The 12,035-nt window shown below is 48.9% G+C and overlaps 1 protein-coding gene across 14 annotated transcripts in view; it reads right to left on the bottom strand.

Annotated features, from left to right (window-relative positions):
* The window catches only part of nbeaa (neurobeachin a), a 34,141-nt gene extending 23,309 nt beyond the window's left edge, over nucleotides 1-10,832 (bottom strand). For 8 of the 14 annotated variants that reach the window (XM_037270105.1, XM_037270107.1, XM_037270111.1 and 5 more), the window contains exon 1: nucleotides 10,260-10,832. In XM_037270105.1, the coding sequence (XP_037126000.1) occupies nucleotides 10,260-10,511 (252 nt within the window). In that variant the 5' untranslated portion in view covers nucleotides 10,512-10,832. The remainder of the gene's footprint in view (nucleotides 1-10,259) is intronic. The other 6 variants (XM_037270106.1, XM_037270112.1, XM_037270109.1 and 3 more) reach the window with 1 other exon arrangement.
* Nucleotides 10,833-12,035: the final 1,203 nt, after the last annotated feature.

Here is a 12,035-nt window from a genome sequence, read left to right as displayed (position 1 = left end):
AATAGGACTTCATACCATCAAGCGCCAAATGTTTTCTGAGATACATGCAGTAGTAATTTTGGCGACAGGGGGAGCAAAGCAGAAGGACCGCGCATTCATCTTGAATGGGCTAGCCCTGACCTGTCCCCCTGACCTGTGCGCAGGACTTTTGGCAAGTGGCTTAATCAAGCCCGAATTGGTCATCGAAGGCTGGCTAGCCCTCAAGCGAAGAGTCCAAAAGTCCATTTGGCGATGGCAGAGAGCGACCAAATGTCACGGCCACGGGGCGCAACTTCTACGGTTGGGAATGGTGAGCAAATGTGATAGCACTCTTGTTTGTTGGTTTTGCAAGGGGTTCTCTAATCATGCCGAGGCGCTTTGAGCGCCGACGCTCTGCGCTCGCCGCCAAAGCAAACATCCTCCAGCAAGACTGCCACGCTGTCAGTTCGGCCGTGCCGACGGAACGTCTTTTGTAGGTCTTCAAAAATAAGACGCTCCTTGTTTCTGCAGCAACGGCGATGTTAAGAATACCACCCCGGCAAGACGCCGCGTCAAAATCGGTTTCGGAAGGCTGACGCATCAGAAAAGGGAAGAATGGCGCAACGTGAGCAGCCGCTGCGCTCATGCAAATGGCGGCGCTGCATCAAATGAGCCATTAGCGCCATTAGACTGCTCGTCCACAAGGCGCACACCCCCTGCTCTCGGCAGCTGGAGTGCCATCGATGGGCACTTTTGTGCGGCAATACAGAGCAAGAGGCGAGAGAGGCTCTTGTGAACGCCGCGTCACATCACACATTACGCACTTAGCGTTTGGCCAGGTGGGCTCTGCGGGGGGAGGGGGGGGGGGTGTGGGGGGGGGGGGCATTCCCTGCGTCCAAACGGATACTTTACTGCATATCACATATCAGACTGCATGGTTTTTCTGACACGATACATTTTATGCTCTCTGCTTGGGTTGGCACCCAATTGGACCAACACACATTGCAGTGCAGTCGCAAATGTCCGCCCGCTACTTGATTGGCCCAAGCGGCTTAGTCACGCTAAGCCTCGTCACATGCCGGCGAGAGGCAAACAATCAACATTTTTGCCAGCATCGGCGCCAACCTCCGCTGAAAGCGGGAATGTTCTCTGAAAACTTTGATTGACAGCAGGGCAAACACGATGTTGGGTGGCCAGTTGAGGGCTTTTTTTGGGAGGGGGGGTTAAGTGCATTCATCCAGACCGTTTCCCCCCCCTCGGGTGTTGCTGTTTTGTTCATTTACAGTATTAGTAGAACAAAATAGGGGGGGGGGGGGGTAGGTTTAGGGCGCTGCCACTCGGCCAGCGCTAAACTGTTTGTTTTGCTCATGGATTCGACCTTTACAAGCGTGCGCATGACGGCACCGCTGTGCGCTGCCCTGCCCAGTCGACCGGCCGGCGTTCCATTGAGCGAAAAGCCGACCAATCCCACTTCATTAAACACTGCAGCCCATTGAGGCACCAAACGACTTGGGCCCGGATTATTTGTAAACACGCGGGACTGCCGCCTCTCAGTTGCTGCTGGAGACACGATTGATTGCACGCTTGAAAAAGTACACGCCACCAAAGAGCAACTTCCCAAGAGGACGCCTTGGCCTCGCCTGCCGTCCTCTACGCGAGCGGGCCCCCACAACTGCTGAACGACCATTCATGGGGGGCATAAACATTAGCTTCATTATGGACACTCCGGGAGGAGGGGGCGCGATGAGTCACCGCTGCCGCAAAAAAGCCAAAACACAAAACTCCATCCATCTCGTCGGCGGTGTGGAGGCAGCGAGGCGGAAGGCGATTAGCAGCTAGCCACCGACCTGGGCGCTAACTATCAATGCAAGCAATAAAATGGTTAATTGCCCAAAGACAAGGTCTGGGTTCCATTTTAGCTTTTTGTTTTTTGTTCATAACATGAAATATGCCAAAAGATAAAGAGTGACACTTGGAGTTGTTACTTTGAGTTGTTACTTTGTAACTTTGAGACATATCACGGAAAATCCACTTTTTTTGCTTTTATATTAATTTTACTGTGCACTTGGAGTCTCCAAAATTGTAGAAAAGTGTAATTATCCCTCCAGGTGTTGCAAAGATACTTTTATGATCTGTTTAGGGGGTATTTTTTACTCTGTTCAGTTTTCTCCATTTTCTATTACGTATTCTATTTTTATCTATTACGTCACATCCTTTGGGGCGGGACTACCAAACAAGGTAATGGGTGTGGCCAAACTGTTTCGCAAATCCGCCATCTTCATTACTCTGAGAGAATTTTCTCGTCAAAACAACTCAAGGATGCCGAAGTGGAGAGATAAAAATGTTCCGCTGTTGGAGGAATCAATCCACACAACTCATTGCATCGTCCCCCAGTATCAGAACCTCAAAGAAGTGCCTGGTCAAATTTCATTTTTCAAGCAGTGTTCCCAGATCTGTGAGCAAAGTCCTGCTTGTTCAAGGATGAGTGTTTCAGAAATATTTTGTCAGTATAGAGAAGGTTTCGCTGAAAGACTTCGTTTCATTGATGGTTCAGTTCCTTCAATCAATGGAAACGACGGACACAGTAAAGCGATAAGTTTGAGATGACACAAAAATAATAAAATGTATTTCACTTTCATATTATTATCGATTGTCTATGATGCCCTCATTTTCATAGCATTAGCATCAGTCTTTCTGCTGATTTCAGAGCTGTCCGCTCTGTTTTCACTTCTTGTGGGTGTATTTTGAGTAGTTGTATCAGATGAATTGCATCGTAGGTGCTGTATTATTCTTGGGGAACACAATGTGTTAAATGCATTCGTTAGCTTCTCTCTAACGCTAGCATTAGCTTACTGGTTAACTTGACTGCAGTGCTTGTTTACAGTGTTCATAAATATTGTGAGGGGATTTACTGGATTTGGTTGAAGTTGGGAAATTGTGTAAAATGTAAATAAAAACAAAATACAATGATTTGAAAATCCTTTTCAACCTACCGTATTTTTCGGTCTATAAATCGTGGTTTTTTTCATAGTTTGGGTGGGGGGGCGACTTATACTGAGGAGCAACTTATATGTGAATTTTTTCACAAATTTTCAAAATTCCCAAAAAAAAAAAGTGAAACCGCGATGAACGAACCGTGATGTAGCAAGGGATTACTGTAATTTGAACTTCAAGTGATGTCAGCGGCGCGGCGGTTGTTTACATAAAGGACAAAGATTCGATCACGGGATGACGAAGATGACGAAGGGCCCCACGTACTATCGGCATCGTTAGCGGCTTTGTTTGTAAGTGACACGGAGGACGAAGAGTTTGAAGGATTTAATTATTTGGAGTGACACAGAAGGTTTGAAAAACTATTATGGCTTTTACGCACGCCCGGCCTACTCTACGGAGCTCTCTTTCACCTCCGTGGATGGAAGTCGGGGGCCGGCGCTCGGCCGGGTGGCTGTCCGGGGACGGTGGATGGGGCTCGGACATGGCTTTTACGCACGCCCGGTCCTACTTTACGGAGCTCTCTTTCACCTCCGTGGATGGAAGTCGAGGGCCGGCACTCGGCCGGGTGGCTGTCCGGGGACGTTGGATGGGGCTCGGACATGGCTTTTACGCACGCCCGGTCCTACTTTACGGAGCTCTCTTTCACCTCCGTGGATGGAAGTCGAGGGCCGGCACTCGGCCGGGTGGCTGTCCGGGGACGTTGGATGGGGCTCGGACATGGCTTTTTTTCTATGGAGCTCTCTTCCACCTCCGTGGCTGGAAGTGCCACCTCCGGGGTAGGAAGTCCACACTGCCACACGCCTGGAAGTCGACGCCGGTGCTTGGGGCCGTGCGGCCGTGAACTATTTATGTTATAGTTATTTGATATATTTTATTTCGTGTAGCAACTTGTATATGTTTTTATCGTTACAGTTCAGTATTGTTGGCTCGTTGAACTCTTGTTTTGTTAAATAAAGCGCCGTTTACCAAACCCACGTCTTTCCTGGTACTTTGTTAACGCTACAATATAGTTATATACTAGATCTGTGGAATAACGACGAGGCTGACGTCAGCGGCGCACGCGCGGCATTGTTGACAAAGGACGAGGAATTTGATCGATGGATTTAATTTGGAGTGACACAGATGGTTTGATAATATTATTGCTTAAATAATAGTTATTTGATATATAATTTATATATCGTTATATGGGCCAGTGGAATATTTTGAAGTGCAACCGCCGTCAGCGGCGCGCACCCAGCCGAAATAAAGGACGATCGATGGATTTAATGAATTGGAGTGACACAGATGGTTTTATAAACGTGTTATTTATGTAATAGTTATTTGAATAACTCTGAATGTTACGTCAGGCCCGTTCTCAGCTCTTCGTTTGTGTTTATGTTACGTTAGCATACCTATCGTTTAGCCTGTTGTTGCTCGTTCATGTCTGTTCTTGGTGTTGGATTTTGTCTGAACAAATTTCCCCCAAAATGCGATTTATACTCCGGAGCGACTTATATATGGGGTTTTTTCACGTTATTGTGCATTTTATGGCTAATGCGACGAATATTCCGGAGCGACTTTTAATCCGAAAAATACGGTATATTCAATTGAATACACTACAAAGACAACATATTTAATGCTCTAACTCATTAACTTTATTTCATTTTTCAAATAATAATTAACTTAGAATTTCATGGCTGCAACATGTGCAGTAGAAGTTGGGAAATGGCACGTTTACCACTTCGTTACATCACCTTTCCTTTTAATAACACTCAATAAACATTTTGGAAGAGAGGAGACTAATTCTCTTAGCTTCTCATGTGGAAGGGTCACACCCAACACCTGACCATCGACGGTGCTGTGGTGGAGAGAGTGAGCAGCAGCAGGTTCCTGGGGGTGCACATCAGTGAAGATCTCTCCTGGTCCACCAACACCGCATCACTGGCGAAGAAAGCTTAGCGCCGCCTGTACTTCCTGCGGAAACTCAGGCGAGCAAGTGCTCCTCTGGCCGTCATGACTACATTCTACCGTGGCACCATTGAGAGCGTCCTCTCCAGTTGTATCGCTGTTTGGGGTGGTAGCTGCACTGAATACAACATGAAGGCCCTGCAGCGCATAATGAACACGGCTGGTAAGATTATTGGTGCTTCACTCCCCTCCCTGAAGGACATTTACATCTCCCATCTCACCCGCAAGGCGACCACGATTGTGAGTGATGTGAGTCACCCCGCTCACTCTTTGTTTGATCTTCTGCCCTCTGGGAAGAGGTACAGGAGCCTGCGCTCCCGCACCACCAGACTCACCAACAGCTTCATACTCCAGGCTGTTAGGATCCTGAACTCTCTCCGCCCTTCTGCGTAGCGTCCTGTACTTTTGCGCTATATTCTGACTGTCTGCTGTATGCACACTTGCTCCATTTTTGCTCCTCTTATTTATTATGTTATTTGTTTATTTATTATTTATTCATCACTCTTATTTATTCATTGTTTGTGCCTTCTTGTTTTTATTTTTTTGTGTTGTTTACCTGTATGTATATTGTGTACTATGTCTTGTCACCGTGGGATAGTGGGAACGTAATTTCGATTTCTTTGTGTGTCTTGGCATGTGAAGAAATTGACAATGAAGCAGACTTTGACTTTGAATTCTTTCCCATTCTTGCTTGATGAACCGCTTCAGTTGTTCAACAGTCCGGGGTCTTCCCTGTCGTATTTTACGCTTCATAATGCACCACACATTTTCAATAGGAGACAGGTCTGGACTGCAAGCGGGCCAGGGGAGAACCTGGACTCTTTTACTTCAAAGCCACACTGTTGTAACACGTGCAGAATGTGGCTTGGCATTATCTTGCTTAAATAAGCAGCGGCGTCCATGAAAAAGACGTCGCTTGGATGGCAGCATATGTTGCTCCAAAATCTATATGTATTTTTCAGCATTTATGTTGCCTTCACAGAAATGTAAGTCACCCATGCCATGGGAACTAATGCACCCCCATACTATCACAGATGCTGGCTTTTGAACTTTGCGTTGACAACGGATGGTCCGCTCCCTCTTTGGTCCGGAGGACACGACGTCCAGTGTTTCCAAAAACAATTTTAAAAGTGGACTCATCAGACCACAAAACACTTTTCCATTGTCCATCAGTCCATTTTACATGAGCTCGGGCCCAGAGAACCCGGCGGCGTTTCTGGATGTTGTTCATAAACGGCTTTTGCTTTGCATGGTAGAGTTTTAACCCGCACTTACTGATGTAGTGACGAACTGTATTTACTGACAGTGGTTTTCTGAAGTTTTCCTGAGCCCATTTGGTGATATCCTTTACACACTCATGTCGGTTTTTAAGGCAGTGCCGTCTGAGGGATCGAAGGTCACGGTCATTCAGTCTTGGTTTCCGGCCGTGGCACTTACGTGCAGTGATTTCACCAGATTCTCTGAACCTTTTGATGATATTATGGACCATAGATTCCTTGCAATTTTGCTTTGAGAAATGTTGTTCTTAAACTGTTCAACTATTTTCTCACGCAAGACTTCGGACTTGCTTGTGAATGACTGAGCGTGTTTGAGGAGGCTCCTTTTATACCAAATCATGGTACCCACCTGTTCCCAATTAGCTTGATCACATGTGGGATGTTCCAAATAGGTGTTTGATGAGCTTTTCTCAGCTTTCTCAGTATTTTTTCCCACCTTTTCCAACTTCTACTGGACGTGTTGCAGCCATGAAATTCGAAGTTAATTATTATTTGGCAAAAAACAATTAAGTTTATCAGTTTGAACATTAAATATGTTGTCTTTGTAGTATATTCAATTGAATATGGGATCATAGCAGCAATCATGGGGAGGAGTCTATTTCCTGGAGCAAAGATACGGTTTGCTAGCGCATGGTTCACACCTCTAATATGCGCATGCCAATGTGCACGCAGCAGTGTGTAGCATCGAGCCTCCCGCCACCGCAGTACGCAGCGTGATGAACGACGACATTTGGATATACTTCAAGGAAAAGCACATGTGCGTGCGCATGTGCAAAGCGGATGGAAAAAGACGAACTAGGCCAGCATGATTTGAAAATCAGCCCTACAGGGCAATGATGTGGGCTACAAGAGGGAATATCTCTCTCTCACACTCTCTCTCTCTCTCTCTCTCTCACTCTCTCTCTTTCTCTCTCTCTTTCTCTCTCTCTTTCTCTCTCTCTCTTTCTCTCTCTCTCTCTCTCTCTCTCTCTCTCTCTGTCTGTGTGTGTGTGTGTGTGTGTGTGCGTGTGCAGTGCAGAAGAAGGTGCAGCAGGACAGTAAAGCATCGCTTTGTACTTATTAATCAATTGTGTGAGGCAGGCGCACACACGCACGCACACAGAATCTGAGGACACATGCCACAGAATCAATCTCCATCCCCACGCCCCCCGCCGCATACATTTGAACACAATAGTTTGGAAAGTCTGACGCTTAAGGAGCTAACAAGAAGCTTAGCGCTACTTTGTGCTTAATGTCTACGCAGCTCACCTCTAATGTAGCATTATTTACGGTTGGTGCATCATCGTGAACATCAATGGCTATACAGTACTCCTCCTACTGTATCCAATCCAAGCTGAAAAATGTGAAATAGGCAAATAGTGGACGATATTCCCCAATGGAGGCTCGGCGCTGTTTCACGTCGCCTTTAAGCGGCTTAATGCTAACGTGTAGAGGAAAACATCATCTAAAAAAAAGACATGATGTGATGGGAGAGTTGAAATTTAAACGGAAATTTATTTAACAAACGACAAAGTTTGTTATTTCATTGAGGCCGCATGCTTTGCATTGCGAGTTGCAAGCGCAATGACGGAACTGGCACGTCGCGGTGCCGCCATACTCTGCCGTATGGTGGCCGCCTATCGCCGTTTGGTGAGTGCGTTTGTGGGCGACCTTGGCGTGGGGAGAGAGTGCACGCGGGATAGCCAGACCCACAGCAGGAGGAGGAGGAAGTGGCCTCCTGCGGGGTCGACGCACAGCAAAGTCACCGACGCCGAGTCCTTTTTTCACATCTAAAAATACACACTGCTCGAGTTTGATGTTTGAAAACACTTCCAAAGCGAATCAAATCAGAACACGCGCTACATGGACGATGACATAAGAGGACAGGACCGTACCATTATATGCGAGGGTGGGGGGATAACTCAAAAAGAGAAATTCCTGGATCAAACCTGAACAATAAAACAGGAGACTAACTAAGGTCACCCAGAAGAGTGAGTGCTGAGGCTACATGGAGACTGTGGAGTTTAAGACTGTAATCTCTTGTAACATTTCCGTCAAGAAATGGAGGACAGCAAGGAAGCGGCCGCTGCAACCAACAGGAGACAATGGCTCAGCGTCCAGTGTCTGCGCCAGATTAAGCGCCTTTTTCAGCAAAAACGTCAGCGCAGGACGGCAGCGAGTGACCCGGCGTCCGCTCGTGAGCACTCTGAGAGCACGGTTGCCATGACAACCGGGATGCCAACAATAATAGCTAACTGCGTGCAGGGGGGGGGGGGGTGCCTCTACCCTTTTTCTTCCTTCGCGCTCGGCCACACGTTGCACGGCGAGCATATCGGATGGGCCATCGGTTACGCCGCCGTGACACAATCGATACGGCGGTCAGCGGCGCCTCTGTGGTCGTGGGGTTAGCGGATTTGAGGGTTTCCCTCCACTTTGTCTTAATTAAGAAAGCGAGCCATGATCAAGTGGACACAGGCGGTTCGTCGCTGCCCTGTTTGGGAGGAGCGGCGCTCATTCTGGGAACGTGAACTTGGGAAGAACCTGGCATGCATGTAGCAATCGAGTAGAGGAGCGCATGGTGGTTCCTGGCTCCACTTATCAGCTTTGCCCCCCCGTCTTCTTTTCCAGGTGTGACTGGACTGTGCGAAAGGGACCCACGGGGTCAGGATGACAGAGGGGCAGGTTTTGAACGGCGTAACCCATTTTTTCACATTTTGCTCAGAATTTGGTCACCCGTCTGTTATGGTCACGCAAGTCGCTCCCCTTTCACGCTTTTGTGTCGCTGGCGACACAGAACGGAAGGCACGCGTTTCTCGGATTCTGAGGACTGACTGGCGTATCACGTAGCACACAGTACACCGTGTTCTTATGGGCCCGCTTCCAAGAGTTACGAGCGCAAAGCTGGGCATCCAACAACACTTTGCATGTGGACGCTAGCAACAAGGCAAAGTGACTGTTCAATCAGGCAGGCACGGGAGGAGACTCAGCATCAGCGCACCTCTCCAAGCTGCCATCTGCGAGCACTCAGATGACATTTAGCCGTAAGCGGCCGCTCTGACCTCGTCCCTGCGCTTCCTCTGCATGATTTGAGGCACACTGCAGCATCCTTCCACCTCCGCATCCCCCCCCCCCCCCGACACCCCCACTTTCTCCCCAGAGCCCCTACTCCACCGCTTTTCCACCTGCTTTTACATGCACGGCACAGCCCTTGTCGACCGGCGCTTTGGATTAGCCTGTGCAGCGTTTTTCTGTGGGGGGACACAGGGAGGGGGTTGTCGGTCTATCTGGGAGGAGCAGAGCAAGGGGGGGGGCGGCAGTGGCAGAATGGTAGAGTCCAGCTGTTTGCTGGCTGTCCTTCACTTAAATAGGCCACAGTGGCAAAAGAGGAGATAAAAACAGCAAGAAACATGGCTGGCCTGAGGTCAGCTCTTGAGCTAAAAACAACATGGCCGCTCACATGCATGTATGATGCATGCATGCATGCATAGAGGAAGGGGAGTAGCGTAGCTTAGCAGCAGCGCCTGTTTCGTGAGCCAAAAAAGCGGGATTCAAATCTGATAGGGTGACGGCTGCATTACAAGCTCCACTTTAACAATGACGGGGGGGGGGGGGTTGTACACGTGTCCATGTGTGCCACCCTGAACCTCACTTTTTGCCATGAATGGGGCCTTGTGCAACCCCCCCTCCCTAGCCAAAAACCTTACGAGCCTCCTCCTATCAACCACAATGGATGCATAACGATGGATAGCGTCGTCATGCTAAGTGGGCCTTTGTTCATTTTGGTGCCATTTTGACACCACCTGCACCAGGCAGCAGGAAAAAAAAGGGGGGGGGGGGGGTCTTTTATCGGCGCATTAAGTCAACAATGGCCGCTCCTGATCAGGATGAGGAAGAGGAGGATGAGAGGGGAGCGAGGGAGGGACGCAAACGCTCACTTGAGCGATTAAAATTCACATTAAATGGTTGAACTCCATGAACAGAAGAAAAAACAAATGACATCATCCCTTCAACGAGAGTCAAGAGGCGTCAAATAAAACATGGAGGATTCATTGTGTGTGATGGAGGTGGTGTTGGGGGGGCGGGGGCGGGCGGCGATCCACTCACCAGGTTGAGAACAGTCTCCACGATGTCCCGGTTGCTCACCTCGCCGACCTGGATGAGGCCCACCAGCACGGCGAATTTCATCTGGATATTCCTGATCGGGACGGTGGGGTTGATGACACCGGCCGGCAGCACCACGGGACCCGCGGCGGACGACGGCATCCTCTCCCCCGGAAGAGGCGGTGGCGGCGGTGAAGAGGAGGCAGAGTCTGCGGCCGCCAGCGAGCAAGCCGAATGCGGCTTGTCGCTCGACATTTTCCACCCCTCTCTTCAGAGGAGGGGACGGGAACGGGTGTCTAGCACCTGCCCTACAAGCTGAGGCTCCGCGGCGGCGGAGACAAACACATCCACCACGCGGGAGGAACCGCACTGGGAGCGGGCGAACGTTCACAAGCGACGCGGCTGTCCTTGCACCGTGCTCGGCTTCATACGGATGGGTGATGGTGGTGTGGGGGGGTCGGGCTCTCTCTCCTCCCGGCCGCGTACGACTCACTTGCTTGCTCGCTCGCTCGCTCTCTGTCAGTCAGTTAGCGTCCAACAGCGCCATGTTGACGCCCCCTGGCTGCGGTGGGCCGCCGTTGACCGCGCATGCGCACTCGGACACCCTGCTGGGAGCTCGCGTCCTCAGTCCAGAGGCGCGCGTGCACGCGCACGTAGCTGCATTAGTGCGAATGATGTCGTCACTATGAGAAATGTTCAAAATACTGTCACACAATTGGATACAATAAAAGATACAGTACTTATTTCACTTAACCACGTTGAATCTATTAATTAGATACATTTTCTTTATACGACACACAATTAGTACTCCGTCAACTAAGATGATACAATAAGATTTTTTTTAATGAATACAAGAAATCAATAAAATACCATTAGTTATTTCTAGTAGTCTACTAGTAGCAGCTGCTTAGTGCCTTTATTGCCCAGATGGCTCACGGTGCATTGCTTCCTCCAGCAGGTCACATCTGCTGGAAGTCAGATCACTTTACAATGAGAGGAAAGGATGTCTGCGTTTGCAAGTGCCTGCCTGTGTGTTTGTGTCAGAATGGGTTTTCACTACACGCAGCCGCCACTCGTGATGTTCCGCCACTCGCTTCCTTGAGATGCGGTCTGCTGACAGGGTCGGCATCGCGGTGATATTCTCTGGCCTTACGAGTGCGTGCGTGTGAGTGTGTGTGCGTGTGTGTGCGCGCTAGCGTGTCACACTCTTTTGTCATATGACAATAAATTATAAATAAAGCTTATAAAGCTTTGTCTTGAGTAAGACAAAGGGTTCTTGCTGCAGGGCGCCTCAGTTCTGACTCTGGCTGCTGATTGGCTGGAACTCTTGCCCTTCGTTTTGTTGCATCCATTCACCAAGAGCTCGGTCCCCTTTCAGGGTTGCAGAGTGTTGGTTTGAAGTGGCTTTGCCAGAGTGGACAGGAAGTGACACAAGTGAGCAACATGCACTTGACTGGAAGTTGATGTCTGATTGGTTGTGACAGAGAATAACTCCGACATGGATGGATGAATGGATGGAGGGAGGGACGGACGGATGGATGGATGAAAAGATGAACGACAGATAGCTGATTAATTGCTGGTTGAAGACTGAATTGGTGGATCGACGATGGCTATATTGATACGCCAATACTGAAGCCGGGCAGTCGAGTAGTTGGCTGGATATCCAATTGAGGTGGATGGACTGATTGACAACATAAATGAATGGATTGGTTGATGAAGCTCATTGGATGATGAAGGTCATTGGATGGACCGATGAGTGACACTAGAGGGAATTTAAAG

Source organism: Syngnathus acus, chromosome 14 (genome assembly GCF_901709675.1).
Source record: "Syngnathus acus chromosome 14, fSynAcu1.2, whole genome shotgun sequence".
NCBI lineage: Eukaryota > Metazoa > Chordata > Actinopteri > Syngnathiformes > Syngnathidae > Syngnathus > Syngnathus acus.
The sequence above is the reverse complement of the archived record's forward strand: the minus strand, read 5'-3'. Positions and strand labels throughout refer to the sequence as shown.